Here is a 27,436-nt window from a genome sequence, read left to right on the forward strand (position 1 = left end):
AAGAGCCAGAGGAGCACCCAGAGCAGCCCCACCTGTGGCCGCCGGGCCGGGCCTGGGCCGCGGCGTTTCCAGCCCCGAGGGACTGACCAGAGACTGAGTGAGCTGAGCTGCAGCCACCAAGGGACTGGCTGAGTTTGGCACCTCTGCAGAGCAGCAAGAGGGTTTATTGTTTAGTACTGTTCATTTTTTTGTGGTGGTGGATGGTTAAATAAACAGGTTTTTTCCACCATTCTCCAAGGAAATCTTTTCCTGAACCAGCTGGGGGAAGGGCCGCTTGAATATGCTTTTTAGAGGAACCCCTTCGGAGGTTCTCTCCCAAATTTGCCCTAAACCAGGACACCATAGTACATTATTTGTTGAAATAAATATGGAGATAAGTCTGAGCAAGACAGCCAACACAGCCAGATTGAAATAAATTCATCACTTACGGGCTCTCAAGGGAAGAAAACCATGCATTTTTTCTAAATGATTATTTCTGAAGTGCTGAAGGAATGGCTATATCACTAATGAGGCCAGTGCTCCATGACTGCTGATTATAAATGACCTAAAAAGAGACAAGGGGATGTGTACAGGGGGATGGGAAAAGGGATGAATTGTTCTTCCTTAGAGTGTGGAATTGACTCCCTGGGCTCCTCAAAAGTCTGAGAGCATTTGTAGTTCACCACAAAGGCAGGCCTGGCATATTTACAGCCGCACAAGGAAGTTTGGACTGCAGTGCTGGGCTATTCTAACAAGTAGACACACAATTCCTCTCCTCCCATGATAGGTCACCATCTACTTAGCGCAATAACAATTAAAAAGGAAAATGAGCTTTCTCAGTCCCCCACGGGTCTAAATTATAGGGCCTGCAGGTTGATGCAGGCACACTTGAGGCTAAAGCAAGGAAAAAGACTGACTTATGTCTTCTCTCCCTCACTAATTCCCATGGAAACAAGAAACTCTTGACAAATGACTCAAATATGCTTGCAAAAATCTTACTCATATGTTTGGTTGGCTACCTTCCCTCATGCTTTCAGGCTGAATGATTACAGGTGCATTACACATGCAGCAATCACAGGGCAGCTGATGGTGGAGCAGAGCAGGATGGCTGCATGTTAAGGAGGGCTGGATGCCAGCCACAAGCAGGAAAATTAGTAATGTGAATTCAGAGAATAATATCACAGTTTGGCCATAACAATCTGCAGCTTTCAGATTCCTAGCAGTATTATTTATATCACATAAATGTGATATATGTGATATATGGTACGTAGAAGTGAGAGCACTTAGAAGTAAAAGATACCTAAGGAACAGTCCTGATATAAAATGTGACTTGAGGGTACTGAGAAGATGGGGATTACTTATTTATTTAATGGCTTGGTTTATATACAGAAATTACTCAGGACACCTTAGAGAGCAGAGATGTGAAAATGACCTTCTGCAGAAGCTCAGACAAAGGAGCCCTGACAAATATTAAATGGATTCCAGTCATATGCCACTGCCAGAGGTTTCCTAGTCCTCTGTGAAGACTGTCCCTTTTTTTCAGGCAGCAACATCCTCTTGCCTGACCTGACAGAATTTGGTAGACACAGCTTTGTCTCCACCAAAACTGTTCCAACTTGTGTGTGGATTTAGGGTAGTAAATGGGAACATTCTCAGTGCAGATGCTCAGATCAGGGCCCCAGCAATTACCTATAGTCTCTATTTCAGCTGTCTCGGGCAGCTCATCACTAATACTACTGCAGTCTCAATGGGGAACTCCAGAAGGTTTTCTCCCCCTCTCGGGAGATGCCCTTTCCTTGGAGCTTAGAATCACTCACTGATCTCCTCACAGGTACCCACTTTTACAAAGATGGAAAGCCTGCACAGACTTAGCACAGCTGCTAAATCTAGGGGTGGAGACAAGGAAGAAAAGTTTAACTAAGTTTTCCTCCTTCACACAGGTCTTTTGTTACAATCATTTATAGCTAATAACCCCTATGTAAAATTTATAAGCCAGTTATGGAACAGAGAAATAATTCACTAATTGACTTTATAAGATGGTTTAGAAATCTTGTAGGAAAAAACTCCAATATACTAAATGCCACAGGTTTCAGAAGCAAATGCTGTAGTGACATTCTTTTTAAGACTTTTCAGTTCAGGAGTCCTAAATTTATGCAAGACCTGTTTGAGCCTAGCCACTGCCACAGCTCTTTCCTCAGAAGCATCACTGCTGGGAGCTGGGGCCACCAGCCAGCTGCACACAGCCTCTGCTGGAGCCTGTTTCCTTTTCATCTCTCAAGGCTTGCAGACAGAGTTACCTTCCCTATCCTTGTGTAAGTCAACCTACAGATAAATGAAGTACCTCGTTTGCTTTTCCAAAAGCCACTATTTCACCACAGAAAGTAAATCTGACAAGCAAGTCAAGATCATCCACTGGGCTACACTGTGTCTCCCCTTCTTGCTTGGAGCAGAGAGCATAAAGAAATCAGCCCAGATGCTGTATCACTATCATTTCTGAAGTTCTCTAATGAATCTGAGCCCAGCTTGGAGCTTTAAAAGACTGCAGTGGTGTGTCAGCATAAACAGCCAAAACTAGTGTCATGTCAAGTGGTAACAAGGCCACTTCTGTTTTTACAAGCATCATGCACTTAGTAGATAAAAAATTAGCATCCTATCCAAGCCACCACAAGCTGCCCTTATCTCTGGCAAGGAGAAGCAATGCTGCTGCATGATTGCTGGGATTTGGGGCCACTGATAGCAAGTCCAATTCCTTACAAGCTGTCCCTTAGTACGATGAAGGGACAAATAACCACCACACAGAGGGTTTTATCTTTTCTTTTTTCATCTTCTTGGTCCACTGGACATGTACCTGCTAATAGTTTTCTGGGATTCCTTTAAATAAACACAACTAATTACCCTGCACAATAATGCTGTGGCTTACAGACAACTAATTACGTCAGGGAGGGCTTTCTTAACATGTAGGTTTCTTTACAGAGGGCCACATCTAACATGAAACAAATTAATTCAGCCTTTATGCTATCCGCTGGTACAAAAATGACACAGCAGATCCAGATCCCACAACTTTAGCAGGCAAGCTCTCCCAGGAGGCTGGAAAACAGCACATGGGAGTACCCATATTCCAGAACATGTGTAGCTGCGTGGCTGCAAGCCTCCTGTACACTGACTGTGGTGCCACGGCACAGACTGGGACTGTTGTGTAAATAAAGCTCTGGTTTTCTTCACTCATGCTTGCTGTATGTTGAACAGACAATCACCACTTGCCTTATGCCCTGACTACACACCTTACTGGAGGAACAATGGAAATCCTACACCAAAAAAAAAAAAATTTAAAAAAATCACAGAACTGAACAGATGGGCAATATGAAAGAAAAGATACATTGGGAAACTGTTCAGCCAGTAAGAGATGAAGAAAAAGAGAAGTTAAGTGACTTAACTTACATAATAAGTTAAGTCACTGTGTCTGAGGCTGGAAACAAACTTAGGATTTCCTGACACCCATTCCCTGCCTAGACAGGGATAGCACCAAAACAAAACAAATTTTTTAAAAATAGATTTTGCAGATATATCTAACAATACAGGTTCATATCAAATTATTCAAAGTGGATGTGACTGAATGCCTTTTTGTGCTCCTGCAAAGCTAAAAAGACTTTGTTCTTTAGAGCGAGATGCTGGGTGAGAGGATTTTTTAAGGTGTGCAGCCCCCTTCCTTCCCACTCCCTGCATAAACAGAAAATGAAAGCATTTGATTTGCAAACATTTCTGGACAGCCATATTGTACAAAGCAGTAGCTCCTCGTCAGGGACAATATCCTGAAAGGATGAAGCAAGGACGTCTCTCAAACCACACTCATAATGATCCTTAGCATTAGCAAGAGTTATATGCATAAAAAGTAGCATATATCTTACTAAGCAAGTGAGAGTGGCAGATGAACTGATAGAAGAGGGCAGAATACCTTATTTGCAGCTATTAGCTGACTAGTCAAAATACCTGACTAGAAATGTATCTTCAATTATACATTTATTCAGCTCTTGGACATGTATTATGACCACCTACACCTCTACAAAGAACAGGGTCCTTAACTTGCTGTTTGAGGCATTTGAGTCAAAGGTCTCCATGAGAAAATGATAGCCTTTACAAAGGGGCTTCACAAATCTCATGAAAGATGTTTCCTGCAATTCTCTAAGGAATTCCCTTCACACAAGAGGATGATTTTTACAGGGAGCAAACTGAACGACGAATCACAAGTACTGTAGTACTGTAGCAGAAACAAGAGACAGGGAGATTCTCAGGGACCAGACTGACCTTGATGAGCAACTCCAGATAAAAGCTACAGTGCTTGGTCTCCCACTATGAGTTTCAGAGGTCACTTCAGTTATATCTCTCCCTGTAGCAACAGACATCTCTAGCAGAGATGACACACTCTCAGAGGGCTCTCCTTTACAAAAGAAACCATAGAAGATGACAGGACAGGCACAGAGAATCAGGACAGGCACAGAGAATTCTGACATGAAAGTCAGGAAAAAAAAAAAAAAAAGAGGCATGAATGAGACAAAGAACCAGGGTGCACCATGCCCTGGGCTCCTCAGCATGCCCCTGCAGATGCCATGGAAGTGGGATCTCCTGCTGTAGGCCAGTGGAACAGCAGAGGACTTTAGGCAGAAAGTGGCCAAAAGAACCTGTTGAGAACTGTGCAATGTTAGGCACAAGGAGGTCTTCGTTACAGATATCATTACCCACCTCCATTTTGTACTGCCCAACTCTGATAACTCAAGTGACAGCAAAAGAAGAATGGAATCTGGACAAGTTGATTACAGGATGGAAAAACATGCCAATCCTGAAATAGAACTTCTGCTCAGAACCACCTTCTCTTCCTTTAAGCCTCTGATTTTCAGAACAATTTAAAGGAAACTTTATGTACCTCCACAGCAGCAATACCCATGACCTAGTTAGTGATTCCCAAAGGAAACGCTGAAGTTTCTTATAGAAGTTTTGTTACAAGGGAGATTAAAAGACCATCACAGAACAGCCAACCCTGAACTTTTAAAAATCAGGAAGCAAATTCCTAAAATCATAGAATATCCTGAGTTGGAAAGGACCCACAAGGATCACAGAGTCCAACTGCTGGCCCTGCACAGGATATCCTAGGACTCACACCCTGTGCCTGAGAGCACACTCCATGAACTCTGTCAGGCTTGGTGCTTTGACCACTGCCCTGGGGAGTCTGTTCCAGGCTCAATCACCCTTGGGGTGAAACACTTTGTTCTGACACTGAACCTCCATGACTCAGCTTCAGGCCATTCCCTCAGGTATTGTCTCTGGTCACCACAGAGAAGAGATCAGACCTCACTATTTCTTAGTATCATGTTTTGTCTTTTTCTCCTTTGCCCATTTTTTGCAGGTGCCAGCTTCAAGTTTTCCTTTACTAGAAGATGCCTTTTCTAAAACACAAAAATGAAGTTGCAGGATCTGAGACCTTCCAAAGAAGACACCAAATAAAAACTCCATGTTAAAATGTAAGCTGGAGAACATGGATTGTCTTCTGAAAGCATGGTTCTCACTCATCAGCCCTTCTGAGACACAGAAATAGGCAAGAGTCACATGGGAGTTTTGGTCTCTTCAAATGAAATCCCATTGCCTGAGTCCCCAAGGCCAATGGCTGCACATGGAAAAAAGGGGAGAATAAACAATTTCATGCAGTCTGATACCAAACTCCTGCTCTACTCACCTTGTGTTAACCTACCCATTGAAGTTATTGGAGTAGCAAATCATGTAACACATTGATTTTTGGCTATTTTAAGTGAATATGAGCATTTTTCCATCAAAGAATGAAGTTGTAGAGGGCACAGCAAGATGGATTTTGTTCTGTGAAAGAAGGCTGTAAGTGAAATGGAAAACCTTTGCTTTCTGATATTACAGGCAGAGGCATGAAAAGAGAACACACTCCTGGTGCCTGCACACATGCAGGTGCCCCTGAGTGAGTGCAGAGATCCATGCTCTGATCACAAGACAGCATTGAAGGATGTCAAGACTGCCAAAGAGCCCCACGCCTGCGGGCAAGCAGTGATTTTCCTCTGCCTTTAAGACTCATATCTTCAAATTTATAGCCCAAACAGGAGTCCAAAAATGGGCAACACACTAAAACTTTCTTCCAGAAAGGGGAAAGCATCTGTTCCAATAGCTTAACTGTGTCTGAACTGCAGGTCACCTCCCGTGTGCAGCTGCACAGGGAAACCAAATTCCCCAGAGGATGCAGTTTCACATGGGTGATTGGCATATGTGGGGCTACTGACAGGCAGCCTGAAAATTTGGCATTTGTTCCACATTTTAATTCCTCAAGCTTTAGTACTGTGGGATTCATACTTCAGAAGCCATGATTCTTGGCATATAACTTACAGAGGGGATCTGCACCATTCCTTCCCTCTTCCCTTTCTCTTCTGGATTTTTATATAGGATTTTAATTATTTTCCTTCCCTTCCCCTCCCACCCCCAGCTGCTTTAAGTTGATACAGGAGAAAGTAGAGGTCACAGGAAGAGTGAAGACACATAATCTAATTTTTATTTTGTCCATTAATGATGCATGATTTCAGCCAGCCATTTAACAAGGTGGAACTCTAGAACAATCACTCTTTAGAGTGATGGGGGAAATTCACTTTAATTCCCACGCCTGTTCATGCTGCACAGAACCACCTCTCCTTCTTACAGAGAAAATTGGATCTACGTGTCCCAAAAAACATATTCTGTCCTGGAAGTCTTCTCAAGACCTTTTTACTATATTTCAAAGTGTCAAGCTGAAGCTGTTGGTGCTTCATTTGTGGGTGGCTGGATTTTGTGGAGGTGTGTCTCAAAGCAAATCAGATAGGAAGCTTTCTATTTTCGTACATTTTGATATGAATTTGTAGCTATTGTTGCACATTATTCGAGCTCACAAATCAGAAAGCCTAGAAGCAGTTCTGTGTCTGCACCCCTTATATACTCTCTGCTATTTGCCAGACTCCCAGATAGTCAGGATCAAATCTCCTAAACTGAGACAATTCTGGAAATTACAGAGATGTGCACTAATCATACATAAGGTCAAGGAGCCTGGATGTATTGGGCCCTGCACATCCACAGGTGAGGCAGAAAAAGGCACCTCCTTTTTCTGCTGGGGTTTGCTGAGTACTGCAACATTTGCCATCTTGCAAGATGATGTCTCAGCCCCTCTCTTTACCTCACCTTTGTTTAATTCTTTGGCAAAGTGACTGTAGTGTGCAGAAGGGAAGAAATCCCTCTCTGGTTTATGAATAGCAGCTGTGTTGGGAGTGAGGACTGAAGAACCCAAGGAGAATTGCAGCACACTTCTCACTGATTGTCTGTCTGCTCAACAGGAGGGACCTGACCTCCTCTCTATGTCCATGGATGAGCTCTGGACATCCCAGTTACTCCATAGTCTAGGAAGCTTCTGTATTTCACAAGGTTTCTGTCAGCTGTGAATGCCCCAGTCTCCTTCCACTCACTGTGATTTTGTCAGAGAAAGAGAGCAAAGGCTTATCCTGAACTTTGAGGTAAGAGACCCAAGGACACTCATACCTCCCTCGAAGGGGAAAAAATGGGTTTTCCATACCAAAAAGGCAATAAGCCTGAAAAGTGTTATCTCTCTTAGAAGCCACTCAAGAGCATCATTCAAAAGAAAGTAGTACATTCCTTCACCCTTTCAAGGTTTCAAAGGAACAGTGGGATGTTTAAAGGAATTGGAGTGCAGGTACACAGAAGTAGGATAAGATTTGAGTATGTCAAAGACTGGGCTGCTGAGAAGCACTATTTTGGAGGGACCCCAAGCAGTTCAGCTCTGCAATGGAAAAAACATTTGCCAAGATAGCATTGCCACTCTGGAGTCTGCTGCTCTGCTCTGATGACAAAGAGGTGCTCTTTGGTCTAGGGAAAAAACTGTGTCCTGCAGCTGGCTGGCCATCTTTCTCCAAAAAGTTACAAACTTGTTGTGAGGAGGTTTCTTTAGCGAGATCACTGACTCAAGAAAAGAGGCCGTGATTCCTAAGCCAAATTGTTAAATCTACAGGGATTTCCCAAAATGCCAGTGCTATATCGTCCCTGACACAGGCTATGGAGAGTTGTCATGAGGACCAAAAGCCCCTTTAAGGCAACTCTCATAGAAAAAGGGTGACAGAGAGGTGAAATGAAAGATTTATTACATTTTGTTTCCCACTTCTTAAGGGCTAACAGCTAATGCCTGTGAAACCAGGAATGTGGGAAGGATAGCAGGGATTATATTTATCTCTCAGTGTTTGTAATCAAATTAACCAACTGTGGAAGATGTTTGGGCATTCTTATCTAGTCAAACCAAAATGATAAAGATACAGAGAGAAAATTTTTAAAAGAAGAAATGAGAATTAGAGACTCAATGACATAACTGTACTCAGTTTCTGTGGGATTTGGGAGCATCACTGCCTTTTTGAGAACTTTCCCTTTGCATGTGAAGAACACAGTTGGGTGAACTGAAATACTGCACCTGCTGTCAGGAGTGTGGAAAAAGAACAGGCAGACTGGCTTGGTGCTTATGATTCTACTAACTTAAGTTTTAGTACTCCAAAATAGAATTACCATGAAGTTCAGGAGGGATTATGTGTAACGATTAAAAGAATTTTCACAACACCATTACTCAGCAAGCCCTCTGTATTACAAGCAACTGTATTAGTTGCTGAGCCAAACCATATTTCACAAGGCAAAAACCTGATCAGGCCACATTTGCCAGGTGAGTATTATGTAGTGTTTCCTTTTCAGGTGCTTGATCTGAGAGTAGCAGGACAGAGTTGAAATTTTGTCTGCTTGGTTTGATTTTTCCTATGTTTGTATGTTTTCAATTTTTTACTGAAATCATATATTGCAAGCAAGCCCTGGATGCACAACCCCACCTCTCCTAATAGACTTTTCTACTCTGACAGGGACACTCAATAGCATGAAATAATCCCCTTCAATTTACAGAAGAAATTCCAAGTCTCTGAATTTTAAACTATTAGTGATCCATCACTTGCAACAAAATCCAACATGGATATTCTGTGAACAGCCTGGATCTTAAATATTCACTATTGGGATGGCTGTGCCTGTGTGTGCAGGAATGACTAACTGTGCTCTGGCTTCCAGGGACACCAGCAAAAACAAGAGGGACTTGGACTATTTCCTGGTTTAAGTATTTAAATCAGTTTCCTATTTTCCCCATCACTCATTATTCTAAGCAAGAGGATATAACTGCTTGCAGGAGGCAAACAAGAAGCAGATGATGTGACAGAAAAGCAGAGAAAGATACTCACAGAGGCCACATTTTTTTTTTTAAATTACACCACCATTTAAATGAAAAATGCAAACAGAAATGACACTAAACACCCAAGCTTGCTTCTAAAGCAATGAATTAGACCAAAAATCTCTCAAAAAGATTGTATTAAAAAAACCCTGACATGTGCCTTTTAAATAGATAAAGCAGTTCAACTTTGAAGTGACTGAAATACAACTTTGTCATAACCTTAATTTTGTACTTGGATCCAGATACTATGACAGAAAATATTTGATAGCAAATAGAAAAAAATACAACAGGTCCCCATTCCTGAACAATAATGAGACAAAATACGTGTATAGGATTTGAAGAACAACATCAACAAATTCTTTAAATCTCTGTCTTCCTTTTGCAACTGAAGACAGTTTCCAAAGTAAGCCTGAAAATGTTTTTTCACTTTTTAATCATATATTGTTTTTAGACATTCTGGATTTGCATTTTTCTCTGTACCCAAATACTTTCTTTGAGGGAAAGCAAAAGTAAACATAAAAGAGAAATTGAATGAGTATTGTAAAAAGTCAGTGATATCATCTTTTTTTGTTGATACTGGAAACATTTTGCCATTTTAAAAATCAAGCCTAACTGAATGCTGCTAAGGCATCCAAAACTGCACCAAAAAATTATGGTCCTACCCTATTAATTTCTGTTTTCCAAGGATTGTTGCTGATATCACATATTGGAAGACATGACCTACTTCCTGTACTTTCAGAGAATACAAATAAGGAAGATCTCATTGCTAAAGATATTTTAAAACCAGGAGAAAGAGAGGGGAGTCACAAGAAGTAGGGCAGAGAGGTGGGCTGGAGTGAGGTAAGGGTAGTTTGCTAGAGAGCACAAAACATTCCTGGTTTTCACTACTGATCATGACTTTTTTTTAAGAAGGGCACAGCATTTAGGTAAATTACAAGCTACTGGCAAATAAAATAATGGCATCATGTGCACTCCCCTCTCTTCTCTGGAAAAAGAATATGCCTTTGCACAGTGCTTGGCCACCTGAAGCTGCCTCCAAACTGCTGGCCAGAGGCTGCCTGTGCTGGGGGTCAAGGGAACAACAGCTGCACTTGGGATTTGCTTCTGTCATTAAAGGATATCAACCTTCTGTGAGCAGAGGAGGTTCTTGTGCAAACCTGAAGCTTACTTTGCTGTAGGTTATCTCTGGGGGTCCCCGTGTGAAAAAGGCTCCAAAACATCCCTTGGGTACCAACTGCTGCTGCCTCTGCTCCAGTACTCTGCTCTGAACACCAGCACTTATTCCCCAGGTTAAAGCCCCACAGCTTTGAAGCAGTGTATGACCTGTTTCTGCAGTAATAGACATGAACTTCTCAGAACTAATTATCAGAGGGAGTATACACCTTCTCCACAAATCCATCTAAACACTCGAGCTTTGCTAAATACACTCTGTTCCCTGGTCAAACTACATGGGTCTGATTTTCCTGCACAGGATGAGGTAGGATCTTGCTGCTACCATAGCTGAAAGCCCCAAATGCAACACGACTAAGAACTGAATCGCCCTGTTTCCAGAGCTAAGGCAGGCTCCACGTGCTAATTCTCTGCTAAGCCAAAGCATTGGGCTTTGATTTCATAACCTCAGAATGTTATCTGGCTCTGGTGCAGGATTACCATTAGCTCTGTACATCTGTTCTTACAGTAGGGTCACTGTCACACCGTATGTCACTTGAACAACCTTTATTTTTTCTAGATTTTTGTCTTTTTAAAATCACTGTTCATCTCAAAGAGCCTGGATTCCCTTGGCTTTCAAAATCTGCTTTGCATTGCTAATGCATGAAGCTGTAGGCAAAGTTGCATTAGTGAGACACAGAAAGACACAGAGAGAGACACTAAAAACCTGCTAAGACAAAATGTTTTCAGGTTGCTCTTCTCTTCAATACTAACAAATCAAAACCCCAACCGCCTAAACAAAACATCAGAGAAGGTTTATTCAATTTCCATTTACCAACCTAATGACCACATTTTTTTACTAAAATGCATAAGTTCATTATCCAATGAATATTCCTGACTTGCAGCAGTGTAACAAGAGAGAGTCTGACCTAGAAAGAGCAGGTCAGGCTCCACATAGAAGCCATCACAGGGTGGCGAGTCACAGCCTCAGTACATGCAAGGCATGCCAAGCTTTTGATACAGGAGGAAAAAACTCCTGCAAAATTCATGGACAATGAATTGAATGAATTCATATCATGCGAAACTGGTCCCGTCATTTGAAGACAACTTCACTGTTCTCGTAGATATGTGCATAGAACAGAAATATTTAAAGCCTTTTAAGGCATTAAAAGTCTCTAGTACTGTAGTAAGAGAAAGGGTCATCACTTTGATGAGATTGTCACTCTCTCAAAGGAACAGCAAAAGAAAGAAATCAGGGGATCTGGAGGGAGAAATTAAATGGGTCTTCCAAGATCAATGGCCAGCCTTCTGGGACGTTATGAGGATTTTATACTTCCATAGGACCTTTCATCCCAAAGGAACTCAAACACCTCTCTAAATGATGTACTGATCTCACATGAAGGCTGCATCCAGTGGAAGGGAGCAGCGAAAACCATGTCTATGCAGGTGGTCATATGACAGTTCCTGTGCTAGACGGAGCACAGGAACACCTACAGGAAATTCAGGTCTCTGCCCCAGGGGTTTAATAAGCCTGGACCCAACTGTGTAACACAGACCTGTGCAAGGTGGTGTGTAGGGCAAAAGAAGATTACCAAAACACATGGAAATCAGCAGGAAAAAGTCATCCATAGCTTGCTTCAGAGGGGAAAGACATCAAGTCAAACCACGTATATAAAAAGCAAATGGAAACACTCTACAGCCACTCAGAAACAAAAGCAAGACCTGAAGAATTGTGCTGAAGCTGGAAGGGAGATCCAGGGCACATCCCTGTCATAGTGGAAGACAACAGGGCTTTTTCTACCAGCTTAAGAATGAGCAAGTCACAGCAGAGTTCAGACTCAAGATGAAGACACTGAAAAGCCTGTCTCTCACTGAAAACCACAAAGGTTCCCTGCCTCCCTTCTATGCCTCATCTTTGACTGTTTTTTCCAATGAAAAAGTTCACCATGGAATGCAGACAGAAGAGCAGCATTAGTTACATCCCTCCCAGGGTACCCAGTGGATTAAAGGTGCTCCTGCAGCCTAGGCTCAAACTGGTCAGATCCAAAGTTTCATTGGAGAGCTCATGCAAAGAGTTTTCAAACAAATTCAGCTACACTCAGACACAAAGATACATCAAGTACAATCTGTTATTGTTCCACCAGGAGTAAATCCTCACCTAAGCCTCAATTGTTAAAAATTAGTCTAAACAGCTAATCTTCCTGTGCCTCTTGTATGTCCCTATCTCCTTGCAGTCTGGGGCACCCAGGTGTGACTGTGATCTTCCCCATGATGGGATGGTAAGATTCAAATGACAGAGGAAGAGACTACAGGTTGACCTCATTGTCAGATAAAATCTATTGTGTGTGATTAAAACTTAACAAAATGCAGTCACATTAAAAATTACTATCATGAGGTGCACCATGATTTACTGACTAAATGAATGATAAATTTATCTGAATAAAATAGTCTTAGCCTTCCTGCATTGGCAATGCATGATAAGCTGCTGATTGTGAGAAGATCATTGCTTGCTGTTGGATGACTTACACACATTGATTTTTCCTAACAACACTAATTATCATAATAGCATCTCCACATTACATAAAGTTTCCTCTCAGCAAGCAAAAATTATTTCAGATCTTCAGGTCCCAAACTGCAAAGAATAAAGATGGAAATGAAGGATTTACAAACTACCTCCTTGCCTTTTATTATGCAGATCAAAGGTCCAACCCACTGGATCCTACTTAATCTTGAAGAGATGGGAACAACATTCAAGAAAGCACAGGCATTGTGCCATGAAGCTGTGATCACAGTGGGTTGTTTTTTGCAAAGCTGTGATCTAATTTTGTGAGGCCAAAAAAAGTCTCTGAGAAAGAAGAATGCAATTCCAAAAAACAAGGGGGGGGAAAACCCCACCGTTTCTCCAATTTCATTAAGATGCACAGGGGCACACTGTGCAGTCCTTATGTAAGTGCTCCCATTGACTAAGGTTGTGTAGGTGAGAAATCTCTCACTAAGTTGAAAAGGAAAAGCACAGTCTATTAATAGGAAATTAAAAGTGGTAGAATAGGTAAGAAAAATGGAGGAGAGGGAAAGAGAGACCATGTATTGTATTCTCAATTAACTGAAAATCAATCACAATAACCTATGTTCTTTTCTTTGAGAAATATAAGAGGTGGTAAAAGACCACCTTGAAAAAAAATGCCCTGCCATTCAGTGTCCTCTCTAGTACACTCATTTCAGACTTACCCGTGAGGATTTTCCCAAAGTCCATGCTTTTTACAGAGGAATGTGCTCCTCAGGAGCATGAATAAACCAGCCTATTTACTGATATTAAGGTTTTGGGTTTTTTGACCCAGTACACTGTACTTAAAGCAGAGAGCCTGGGCAGAAGCAGACATATCAGCTGCCTTTGGTGAAAGAGCAATGCCAGAATACACCCAGGAGAGCTCCCGGCCTGTGTTGGCCACTCCACAGCTGCTGTCTGCTATAGGAAGCACAAAGCTGGGAGCTCTGCTTAACTTACAGCCCTGACATTTCCACTCTACTCTGTCCTGTGCTGCCCAGAAGCCAGAGCCCCCTCTGGCACAATGCTTGCCAAGTAGCTGGAAAGCAGAGCAGGCAAGCAGGATGCTCCAGACATGTGAGTGGATAATAAGGCATAAGGGTTCTGTTGGTCTTTATTCACCTTTCCCGGGCCAGCTGCAGTGGGAAACAATGCAGGATTGCTGCAACAATGCTGTATTGCTGTGCATGGTGTGAGCATTGCAGCTTTTACTGAAAGGCAAAAAGGCCCCGTTCTTTCCACAGACTGCTTTCTCCTGAAGGGCTGCACTGGTACCTGTGGTTTTCCCCCTCCCTGACCCCCAGTCATTGCCAAAGTGGGACCTTTTCCACTGCTCCATTACCACAAAAATCCCAGGCTTTCAGTGCATCTGACACACCATCCATACCCAACCAAAGTAGGCTTCGTGCAAATGCACCTGCAGGTGACACCCGTGTCCCTTTCAGCAGGGAATTTGGGAAACAGCCCACCCATTATGCAACCTGAGTCAAAGATTTATATTTGTTTTGGTAGCAGTCTTCACTCCTGTCTGCACCTTGGGAAGGACTGGGGATGTAACCTCTGTACTGTTTTGCAAACCAGGTACTGGAATGGGTAAGTGCAAAGAGAAATTTCTAGAGAGGCACAGACACAGCTGGTGACTTTTCTTGTCTCATAGTGAGAAATCTCTGACATCTCCCACTGACACCCAGAACTGCACTCACTTCAGACACACAAGCTTTTTGGTACATACAGTTTCCCCATTATGTTGTCTTTTACCTGGGGGGTGTGAGCAGGTGCTTGGGGAAACACAGAAATGATTCTCCTTGATCCTGGGCTAGCAACCCCCATATGATCAGATGAATAAAGTGAACACATCGTCAGAGTGACCACATACACTAAATTTTACTATACATCCATGTGCATTGTGTAGTTTGTTATATGCACAGTAACTATTCCAGAAATGTCTTAAAAGGCTTTAAATACTTCTGTTCTATGCACATGTCTATGAGAACAGTGAAGTTGTCTTCAAATGATGGGACCAGTTTCGCATGATATGAAGGGTTTAAAAGTTACTCTCCAGAAAAAAATCACTTAAAATCGCTTTTCCATCTGTAAGACTGCAAGGGTTTGTAACTCTAATTTACTGCATTCTCCTGCCATAGACAAATCCTCTAGGGTGTGCATGTCCCATGCCACTTAACAATAGAAAATTCCTACATATTTTGTTTTGTTTTAGCCATCTGTGATAAGGGCACATTGCAAATAATCTTGATCCAGTGAAGCTGTTCCATAGTCTGGAACACTGAAATTCTGGTTAAAATGGATTAGCAGTCAGACTGCAAGTATAGAGGCCAAATTTATTTGATGAATGGTGCTACTACATTAGTGAGATTATAGCTAAGATTCCCCACTTCTTCACCTGTCCCATGACTTGTTAAAAAGCCATTTAATATGACAACAAATATTTAATATTATTTCCATTTGCCAGAGGTATACAGATCACAGAAAGCCATGGTGTCTGCAGTATTTTCCTGTGAACAGTGACAATACAAAAAAAAAAAAGGTCCTGTGCTATTAAATGGGTATGGAGGGGAAACAGAGATAAAAACTGGATGAGGGGAAACAGGAGGTAAGCTTAAGCAGGGAACTTAGACAGAGAAAAAGAAAAATGGCTTATGGAGTAGTGGGAGAGAGAAAAGAAGTAGACAAATAATGTAAGACAGATTAAAAAAAAACAACCAAGCAAAAAAAAACCAACCCAAAACCAAGCAAAACAACAACAACAACAAAAAAATCCCCCCCAGCCTGCTGGATTCAGAGGGAAATAAATACACACTGGAAAAATAATTCCCTGGAAAGTGCATGTTGGGCTGTCTCAGGAATCTTTCTTTCTCTAGGCAATACCATGTACAAAAATTCAGATTCTTTTCAGGATGTTAACTCTTTAAGGAATGTCATGTCACAACAGGAGGAGTCATCTCAGGACAGATCTTACACTCTCTCTAGATAGACACTTTCAAATTTTTTTCTTTTTGTTTTTCAAAGACACTGACTTTTCTCCAGTTTCTCCAAACAGTATATGCAAACAAAAGGCATCTTATAGGTTTACCTGTCTTTCAAACCAGATTTTAACCAGAAGTGAGAAATCTGACAGAAAAGATTCTCCAGAAGGGTGCTAGCATGAGCCAAAGACAAAGCTTCTGGAGTGACTAATCAACTTTAATACCGCCCAAGTGTGAAACACAAGTGAAAAGGAGATAGAGGAAACAAGATTTTGTGACAGTACTGCTAAACTTGGGCTTGCTTGATACTTGATCCTCTCTAGGCAGCTCCTCTCTTACTGTAGAGGAAGAGCTGCTAACAAGCTCCCACCAGGTGAAAATGAGGAAGCACTTGTTTGGAAGATTGTTTTGCCACAGAATGGGTGTTTTTGTCCCGATGTGTAAGATACGCTTGCAGGCTAATGCATAAAAAATGTTCCTCTCACACATGAAAAAGGGGCTGGGGAGTGAGTGGGAGGACTCCAGAATGCAACAAGAGAGCAAAGAACATAGGGACCAACAGATCTGCTCTTCTTATTATTAACAAATTTGGCTGTTTGACAGACAACACTAAGCAGGTGAACATTAACATAAAGAGGGCAGGCTTCTCATTGCCCATGAGGAATGAAATCTTTGCTGAGAGAGCAGAAGCCACATTCTTTAGCAAATTAGATGCACCAGCTGGGATTTGGCAGAACGTCCTGAGCAAAGGACTCCAAATCTGCACTTAACCACTTACTTGGGCAGTCTTTCAAGAGATATTAAGTGTTCCTACTATGGACACACACACATTGCAGGAGGGAACACACATACCAGTAACATAATGCTTCTAGGTAGCATAAGGCTTGAACATTTAGAAATGCTTTGGAGAGCATCAGAAATAGGATCCACATAGATAAAATGAAAGACAAAATAGGAAGTCAGAAGTGAGAGGTACACCTTGCTGCTGATGTGGAACATCCTAGCCATCCAGGGAGTACAGACTGACCATCAGAGAGCACTCCTTCACACAGACACAGGTTAGGCAGATGTTGAGCTCAGAGCTCAGAGAATGGATGCTGACACTGGTCCTGGTATCACGGCTCTGGGCTCAGGTGGCTAGCCCTCTGTTGTGGCACAACCAGGCTGTAAGTCATATTGCTTTAGAGAAGGGATTTTTTATCCTGGCAATATGTGTCCAAAAAGCTATACTAGCCACAAAGGAGTATGTAAACACAAGTTTTAAAAGGGCTGTTGGGTTCCACATGCAACTCCGGAAAACACAGTGACATTGAGAACATTGCTGAGCTTCAGCCATGAAGTGCAGTAAAGAAGGGTGAGCAAAATTGAGCCCCTAAAGATGGGGCTATTACTTTTCCTTTGAAAATATGAGCCTTACTTGGTCCTAAGTTCCTAGCTGGAACGTTAGTCAGTACTTTATGATGTTCTCCTCAAGTAAAAGAGCTGGAATGTATTCATGCTCCTGGGAGAAACAATCATTCAGTGCCATCAACATGTTCCTGGGGAGGCAGGGGGATGGAGGGATGTCGTTTAAGGAACACAGGGATTACAACAGAGCAGGGATTTTCTCTTTCTGGCATTGCTTAGTCTCCTAGAGTTCCCTCTGTGTCTTCCTCTTCTGCCACTCTTGCACCTTATGGAGCAGCACAGATAATTGTGGACACTCCAAATGCGGTATTTCTGATTTTCAGACCTCTTCACAGTGCTACCCAAAATGAAGCTGTCACCATGTGTCCTCTTTAATTAGCTGCAACACCTCTGAGGTGGGCATTGCCTCTTCTGACATGTGGCTCTGACACCCTCCACAAAGCACCACCACAGCAGAAACGCCTACATTTTCTTCCTCACGATGTTAGGTTTTTTTAGCAGCTGTTTCAGGTGCACAGGACTGCCTGAAGGAGCAGTTGGGAAAGCATTGCCATGTATTAAAGTCTTCTTGAAATACTACTGAAAAAACTAAATTTCAAGTTCTCTTGGAATTAAATCTCAGCTTGTATATGCCCCTGCTATGGAGGGAGATGGAAAAAGATGGAAAGAGTTAATTTTTAATCCAGTCTCTTGTTCCCTTTACAAAGGGTGGGAAAGACAACGACACTATGCTTAAATTGAAAAATAAACTCCCGGACTACCCAGAAAAGGCTTTCCTAGCAAAGGGATTTGCTAACAATTTGTTTCCCGCAGAACAGAATAGTCAAAAGGCAATTTTAAATCTAATGTTGGCAGAGATACATGAAATGACACTGAGGCTTAGAAATGCTGCTGAAAGGAGACAGTTTGCTTCATCTCTTATAATCAGTACATAGAGCAGTAAGGGCCCCAGATCTCAATAATCTGAAGTCCATTTTTATATACCTGATGAAGGCTAATCATTCATTGATTTATGTGTTTACATTCAGATCTTTAGAAATTATAAGGACACCCACCCATTCCCCTTTTTCGTGGTTATTCAGTGGAAATAAGACAGGTCTGAGTGTGTTCAGATCCAAAACAGTGCCAGAGAAAATGGGTGGACAACTGCAAAGCCTTCCTTCAGCCTTTCCAGCAAAGCCTATTCTCTTCCAAAATGAGTTGTAAGACTTGCCTGGCTCTCATTACCAGCAAGGGAAAGCTGACCACCAATCTCATTGATTAGCATGAGACCTGGAAGACTGGGCAGAGAAACCTTCCCTGTCCCTCTGAAAAAGAGATGAAGTAGAGAGATCTTCCTGGCATTGGACCTGTTCTGTTAAATCTGGCCAGGACCTGCTGCTGATTTTATCACTGCTGCAAACTACAATGCCCAGTAAATCCACTGCATTCACAGCCTTCTTGCCTGTGCGAGGTTGTGGCAATTTGTGGAAATTTGGTGCAGTGTATTCAGTATGGACTGTAACTTAGAAACAATGTAATTTCATTTTGTGATGTGTATTTTCTAAAAGGACCGTGTGACACCATAGAAATACAAACACAGCCAAAGGGGAGCTTCCAAGAAAGAGGTCTGGAGTTGCACCAGAACCTTGAGGGTACAATTGGGTAAAAGAACAAGTTGGATTGGAATGGTGGTAAGGAAAATCCCCAGTATTACATTATCTTATCATTATAAGATTCATAATTTCACATGTCTTCCCTTCACTTTAATATTCTGAAGCCAAAAGTGGAAGGAAGAATCAAAGCTTTACTCTAAAAAACAAACTGCTGTTCCAGATGGATACAGAACAGCTGGAAGTCAAGAATCCTAGGAGTTCAGAAAACAGGAAGATAACTACCACCTTATCCCTAATATGTATTAATTTTATGAGTTCATGATTTTAAAACAATTTTAGAATTTCTGAATATTTCCAACCAGCAGTGTTGTGAGGCATGAGTTGACTTTTGTTTTAGGCATTTAGACTTCTATATTTATGAATTTAAACACAGGAATATACATTCCTGTAAAATTATGGTCTGGTTAATGTTTTTGAGATGTTGAGAAGCAAATTGGCAAACCTAGGAATTGTAGAAGGGAAATGAATAAATACAGGGGCAAGAAGAAGTCTAAGTGTCTACACTCCAGGAAAAGGTAAAGCTAAGGACACGTATGACTTACAAAACAAAATTTACACAAGCACAAATCTAAAACTCAAACATTATCTAAGGGCAAGCTATGATTCAATCTGCATCATGGCTGAGTATTGCAAGATCCCAGGCTGGAAAAAAGGAACCAGGTCAGTCAAACCAAAATGCTCAGACAAGTGCTCTGCAAGTTCTGGCAACCAGTAGCGAGATACTAAAGGCTAAATAGACTAAGTGCTCTCTTTGTCTTTGGAATAAGTCTTCTCTTAAAATAAAAATGGAAAATAACAAAATCTAACTTATGACCTGAAGTCAGTGCCTACATGAAAACAGGACAGTTTATTGGTTTGCAATAAACAGAAAGTTACAAAGGCCCATGGACAGTAAGAAGTTGGTTATGGCTGGTATTGCTGGAAGGAGGTAGAACGGGTAATGAGATTGGAAGCTAAAACTGATGATGCTAACTTGCACTTTCAGGAAAAAAATGGCACAAAAAACCCACCAGGAAAGGGTAGCACTCTATGTAAAAATATGCTGCTACTGGCTATAGGCATTTCAAAACCACAGTGCTTCACAAGTGCAGTTGTAATGAGTAAAACTGAAGGAGAGTTGATTAGCACACATTTAATCATTAAACTATTGAACCTTGCTAAATAGCAGGACAAAATGCTCTTTATGTAGCAGTCTAGATCATGTACGAAGTGTAAAGAAAAGAAGTAAAATAGAGGGCATTTAATATACACTTTGTGCAGTCAATAATACAAAATATCTGCTTCTAAAAATAACGTAGGACATTTTCTTTACAGATGTGAATAAGACCACTATAAGTCTTCAAGAAATTTGACAAGAAGAAAATCACACAACAATGTATTTTTATAAATCTTAAACAAATGGAGACATTTCTATGAATCAAAGAGTTGCCACTACAACTGTGTTTTATAAAGTGGAAAAGACCAGTTGTTCTGACACACTCTCTAGCAAAGCAATGGAACCACTGGTTTCAGCTCTCTGCCAGCAGTAACTTGGAGGATTTAACAGTGAATACTGGTCAGCAGGGTTTCAGGACAGTAGGTTTCACCAAAGAAATTAATAGAATCATAGGGTTATTTAGGCTGGAAAAAACCTCTAAGATCACTGAGTTCAGCCTTTAACTCAACTCTGCCAAGTCCACCACTAAACCACTGCCCTTAGGGCCACACATGTGCATGTCTTTTAAATACCTCCGGGGTGGTGAATCAACCACTTCCCTGGACATTCTGTTCCCATTTCCTTAAAACAGAATGAGTGGTTTAGTTGGGGCATGGGAGCAATGCTCCTATACTTTGATTTTGCAAGGTCTAGGCTGGGGAGAAAACTTGATATTGAAGAAAAAACATTGCTAAATGAAACGAACAAAGTTTGTATTACTTTAATAAGTACACACCCACAGGTCACAAAATGAGGAAACATCAATAAAAATGGTTTTTAGGATTATGCCATGGAGATCTTAGCCAAATGCTATCCAATGTTTGTTTCTAGTGATTCATGCTAACATGGCCTTCTTTACAACACAATGGGCAGATGACAGCAGGCATGATAAGGAGGCTATGCTATGTTCACAAATTGCCTGGTAAGATGGTCAGAATCCATCTGAGCATGTTTTGTTAACCCATCTGTCCTTAAAAGTCTACCAGAGACTGATTTCCAGGGAGCATCTAAACGCTAAGCTTGTGGAAAGCAGTGTCTACAACTCAAACATAGCACAGACGGGCATTCACTATAGCTCTACAGGCTGCTCAGCAAGTGATCCTCACTATCTCCTTCATTTCCATTCCAGCCTGTCTCCCCTAAAATCTGGTACGACAGTTGTTTCTCTGTCACACTTTCATGCAGTGAATACAAATCTTTCTTCTTTACTTACAGGTAGGCTTTTAGAAAAGGCCAAATTCCAGAACATCAACAATCGCTTTGTCTTACTATCTCAAAGATAACCTTTAAAAAAGTGTAAAATCTCTTTTACCACTTCAGAGAGAAACACACCCTTTCACTTCTAAATGACAATGATGATTATGTTTTGAAAGTGTTCTCAGGACACAGGTCCCCCTTTATCTTTGGCATGCAAAACCAGACTGAGCAGATGATGGATCTTGAATGTATAAGATTAAAACAAAGGACAGATAATTAAATATGAAGATATGCCTGCAGGATTGTATAATTTCTCGCCTTCATTCACATCTCTACAATTTTAAACAAAATAACTAGTGGTTTAATTAGGAAATAATTGCAGCATTCTTACAGTTCCATGCAGGCAAATAGCTGCAGTCTAGTTTTACTTTTCTTACGCCCACGGAGAATCCTGTTTTGTTTTGACCTCTCATTACTTTCCCTCTCACACTTGGCTCCAAACATCAAATTTTGCCTCAGCCATTCAACAGTTATTCCTTTGGGCTGCTTTTTTTCCTTACCATTATGCATTCGTATAGAACAGCTGGAACTAAGAAAAAGCACAATTAATTATTCCTAAATTTCCCAAAGAAAACGTTTTTACTTTTCCTCAGTTTGAAATTACTTTTTGGTTTGAGGAACAAGAGAAAAATTGCCTCCCATAAAACCTTGCATACATCTCAAAAACTTAATGGAATATTTTGGCTTAAAAAACAGCATAATTTTTGAGAAGGAGGTGGGTTAAGATTTTCTTCCTTTTATTTCTAAAATAATATAAAAAGTCTAAACAAAGCCACTGTTGCATCTTGGTGGGGAACTGATTTCTTTTATTATGACATGAGAACCAGAAGAGAAGAAAATCTCTACCCCTCAAATACCAAGCAAGTTGCCAGCCCTGCGAAAATCTACTTGCTGGATTAGCCTATGAGCCCCACCTAAGTAAGAATGGAAGAACCACCCAGAAAAAAACAAGAGCAAAAAAGGGCAACACCTGCCACATACTCACAAACTAACAACTGGGTTTAGGGCAGATCAGGGTACATGGAGCAAGGCAGAGAGCAGGGAATCCTGAGTGTGAGTCCGACCAAGTGGAGAACAGTCAGGTATGAGGTAATATTAGTAGAAAAGAGTCTTGACTAGGTAGACGAGTCAGGATCCACCATGAGTTTTGCTGGATATAGATGGGTCAGGATCTGCCTATGGTTTTAACAGTTCCAGAAAAAAAATCCCATCAAAATTACCTTCAGGCCACCTCTGAAAAAATTCCTGACTCAAAAATCCAAACCAGTATCGGCTTTGTGTAAAAACACCCCAACCAGTGCTCCTGTGAAGAGAAACAAGGTGTAAAATAAGATATAGGACTTAATGGTTCGGGGCACATGGGTCACCCAGGAAGAGTTTGTTGAGGGCTACAGTGGCAGTACCAGTCCTGAATCTCCACAGAAAAGCAAAGGACTAACACATCTGACAAGAAGAGTCTCAATACAATGCAGAGATCCTTTAGAGAAGCCCTGCTTCTGTTGGATTCTAGCTCTGCTAGCTAGGCTGCTGATTTAGCACCCTGCCTGCCCAACCACTCACACACATATTGAGCAGAAAGGCTTCTTCTCTTTTCAAGAGCAGGCAGTGATGCTGACACAAGCCCAGAGCACCGACACATTAATCAGACAGTCATGGACAGCTGACTTCCACAGAGCATCTGCAAAGCCCCAGCTGGACTGAAAACAATGGTGTATCTCACTAAAATACACTCAACAACTGAAGCAACGAGTTCATATAAGAATGCTACTTATTACAACAGAAGTACCTCAGGCAGAAATGGGTTTTAATTAGTATCCATACACATGCACAGAACTAAGCCACATTAGGTATTTTACAGCAGTACACAGCAAATAAGCCAAGGCACTTATGTACATGTCAGATGATCTCTAATCATTAAATAAATAAAAAAAGAGGAACTGAATGAGATTAGATATATGAAACCTTGGCTACCCATTCATATTATGGAATTGCAGAGAAATGTTAATATTAATTTCTTGACTTATGAAACAGAGGAGATGCCATTAACTCTTTCACACAGGCAGTTCATCCTCTCAGCTGTTTGATGGGTCTTTAAGTTCAGCAGATTTCACAAAAGCAAAAGAAAGAAATAATAAAGCATTAGGCAGCATGACCAAGCATCCTCTGCCTCTTAGTTACAAAATGACAAATCTGTAGCTACAATTACAGTCTGCATTCTAAGTTATTATTGCAATATTTCTCTAGATAAGCCTTCCCCAAAAGAAGAGGATCTAGATCATCTATGTCTAATAAAATAAGCAAGCAGAATTAATATAAAAATACAAACCTTTAAGCTGTCACCATACATCCTGAACCAAAACCAGGAAGCAGATGAACATTTCTTTTTGTTTTGCAATTAACTTTAAATAATATGTGATGTGCTCTGACCTGGTAAAGCTCCTACTTCTCTTTACTGGTTGATCCCCAAACTCCATAAGCTGAAGGAATGACAAAATTTGCTGTATTTCTACATGCATTACAGTGTGAGTCACAGTTAAACCATGCTCAGAATGAAGTATTCCTTGTAGGTGGTGTGGAAACAGCTAATTTGGTGAAAAACTGTTATGCTAAAATGATCAACCAACAATTATATTAGTGTATTAAACACTATTAGTGTATATCAGACTTCTTGACATGTTTTGGTGGCACATAACTTCTGTGAAGGCATCACTTACTTTGAGAATTTATTATTAACTTTAATCCATTTTTAAACTCTCAATACAACATTTAGAAAATTTGTTCTTGAACCTTTCCATGACACGAGTGGGCAGATCTTTACAGGGGCTGCACAGCTAAAAATACCTTGCTGACCCAGGAGGTGACAGGGCATTGATGTAACCACTATTCCAACTGGTTATTAGCTAATTACAAAGTATTCTCCAAGCCTGACAACTGCTGCACCAGAGCTTAGCATGGAATACATGTGAGACATTGATGCCAAGGCTCTGAGGCCAACTTGGCTTTAGCCCCTTTCTGAAAGACAAAATACTTGGGGTTGCTAAAGGCTGCTTGAAAGTTCCAGAATAATCCATCTCATCTCATCATCATAGTCCAAGCACCACTAAAAGCATTCCGTTGTTCGCACTTTTTCCGGTTAAAACCAAAGGCACTCAGAACCCAAAATGTTCTTCCTTTGCTCCCTGAGCCAAAATGCCAAAAATGCTGTTTAAAGGTGGCTTGATCTCTACCCTGAGAAGAAGGGACCAACTGCTCCATCTTTTTGTTATAATGCTAATTACACTGTGGTAAACTAAGCCATGCAGTGGTTTGGGATCCACAACCACCAAGTCTTGCATTATGAAAAAAAGGAAATAAACCCTCCAAGGATGAGTGACTTCTGACCCAAAATTTCCAGAGTAGCCCCAAGCACGCATCATAAGAGGCACAGGGAAAGGGCAGTGAATTAACAACAGCTCTGAAGTACAATGCAACATAATTTTAGTAGTTTCTTAAAATAATCAGGCTCCAATACCATGTGAAAAATCCAAGAAGCATCTGCAATGACATTCCATACTTTCCAGGAGAAAGAGGAGGTGAATGGAGGCGACTGGAAAAGAGGTGCCCATTTCACAAAGCCTTTGTATCGGCCTCTTGTTGCCCAGGTGTTGTGCACTCACACTTACCTGGCCGAGGGCAGGGAGCGTTGCATATCCCATGGGCTGATTTATCATTCCTTTCTGCTTCATGATGAGCAGGCGTTTCTGCTCCTCGCTCAGGTGTGCCACCTGAGCTGGCATCTGCGTCTGCTGGGACTGCTGCTGCTGGATGTACGGCATCATGGTGTTCTTCCCGGGATTTGCCATTGCTGGGCTCATCATCTGACTCAGCTCCGTATTGAAATGCGTCAGAGGTTTGGTGTTGCCATAAGAAAGCATATTGGGCTGTTTTCCCAAGGAGTTTGTGACCAAATTATTTGGCTGCTGACTGATCATGTTCATGTGATTTTGAGGGAGGTAGTTATTAATTGTGGTCTTCTGGGGATTGTTTGCCATAGGAGGCACTATAGGGTTTTGGTTGTTAAAGGCTTGAGAATATACCATTGGACTATTTGGTTTGTCTGCACTGAAGGGTCCTCCATAGGGACTAGATGGAGGCCCCACTGGTGACCAGCTTGAGGGCTGATTTGGGTGCTGTTGCTGCTTCTGCTGCATGAGCTTGGCTCTTTGCTGCTGCTGGGCTGCCATCTGCTTGAGCTGCTCAGCTGGGGACAGGTCGGCACTAGGCAGGGCCACCGGCCCAGGCCCCGATCCTGCCACAGCCGATGCCAGGTTCATGAGGAAGCCATTCCCAGAGCGCGCCTGTGTCTGTCCAGGAGTGTGGGCCTGGCTGGGAGTCTGAGGGGACTGGACAACACAGTTTGCTGGTGATCCAGCAGGGACTGGGGCCAGCGGTGCGCTGGATGCAGAAGCAACGCTGGAGCCTGAGGAGATGTTGGAAAATGGAGGACCAGAAGAAGATGGTCTGACCTGGGGAGACCCCAATGGAACATGAGCAAATGGAGAATGGGATGGATCACTTTTTACGCTCGCACTCTCCTGAGTCTCTGTGGCAGGCCTGGGAAATTCGGGCTCCTTCTTCTCTTCAAAGTCTTCATTGAACAAATCCTGTATATCATCTTCTGGGACGGTGTTTGCCAGCTCATCTATAAGCTCCTGCCACTCCTGATCATTTAGGTTAATGTCTGAGAAGAGCTTGTTCTGATTTGAAAGAGATGTTTCAGAAGTGTCTATGCAGTTGGAGTCATCCAGAGGCTCTTGCTTTAGTTCCTTGTTGTGCAGGATGTTAAAACTATCATCCAGCTCACTGCAGCCATTAACAGGGAGCTTTATCTCAGAAAGCCCACCATTTTCACCCAAGTCTTCGACACCACTCTTGTGGGTTCCACTGTTCTGCAGGAGCAGAGGAGCTTTCATGTCAAGCTGGTGAAGAGGAGAAACAGCAGGCAAAGGCAAATTAATGGGCAAGCTGTTGATTGCCTCAATGCCTGGCACATCCTTGCGTGTCCGCTTGCTGGTTGGAGAAAAGTTCCCATCACAAACTCCATTCTGCTGTTCTCCATTGAGAGGTGAACGTGCGCCTTCCAACTTCCTTTTGACTGTCTCTTGAAGCTTAAAGAAAAGAAGAGGAAAGGAAAAAAATTAACCATTTGCAGATGCAAAAGAAGTGCTCATGGGCACTGTGACAAGAGACTCCTCATCAAGCCAGTGACAATAAGTTTTAAAACCAATTAGGAATTTTCTCTGATTTCATTCTTATGCCTTGATCAATTTGAAAACACAGTCTAAAAACCTCCAAACAACCAAACACCTCCCCCTCTCCCAAACCAAACCTTCCCTTGACTAGGAAAGCAGAACTGTAAAATATGTCTGTGCTTTCCAAGCTGAATCTGTGCTAACTTCCAAGAAATTTAGGGAGCAAGTTGACTAATTTGACATTTTAGTGCCTAATACAGGGATAAGATTTAAACAGTGTGCCTAACACAGTGAGGAGTCTTAAAATGGAATTTAAAAAAGAGAAAAAAGGGATCATTAAATTTTACTAATCACTCTGAATTTTTTTTGAAGTTTCTAGAAGCTTCTTAAAAAATAACTGAAATATAATTGATTGACTACTTATATTGAAATGTGTTGCTGACAAAAAAAAATTACATAGTTTCATTTGACTAGCCCAATGTTCTTGGCTAACACATTGAGAATCACTATTAAGGGAGAAAAAAAAATAAATCCACCCTAGAAAACAGAAGGTGCTTTGCATAACTTAAACTCAGTCAAATAATGAAAAAAAGAAAATCAGCTATGTGCTAAGAGCTAACATAAAACATAAATAGCTAACAGAAATAATAGCAAGACAAGTCTACAGAAAAGCAAAAAAATTGGAATATAAGAATTTTATAAAAAAAAGTATATTAACATCAGTTTTAAGTCAAGTTATAGA

General features: G+C 41.5%; 1 protein-coding gene across 5 annotated transcripts in view; it reads right to left on the reverse strand.

The window, feature by feature from the left end:
• The window catches only part of MAML3 (mastermind like transcriptional coactivator 3), a 242,391-nt gene that overhangs the window by 58,183 nt on the left and 156,772 nt on the right, over positions 1-27,436 (reverse strand). For all 5 annotated transcript variants that reach the window (XM_064416545.1, XM_064416544.1, XM_064416546.1 and 2 more), the window contains one exon: positions 25,126-26,610. In XM_064416545.1, the coding sequence (XP_064272615.1) occupies positions 25,126-26,610 (1,485 nt within the window). The remainder of the gene's footprint in view (positions 1-25,125; positions 26,611-27,436) is intronic.

The sequence above is a fragment of the Passer domesticus genome, chromosome 4, assembly GCF_036417665.1.
Source record: "Passer domesticus isolate bPasDom1 chromosome 4, bPasDom1.hap1, whole genome shotgun sequence".
NCBI classification, from domain to species: domain Eukaryota; kingdom Metazoa; phylum Chordata; class Aves; order Passeriformes; family Passeridae; genus Passer; species Passer domesticus.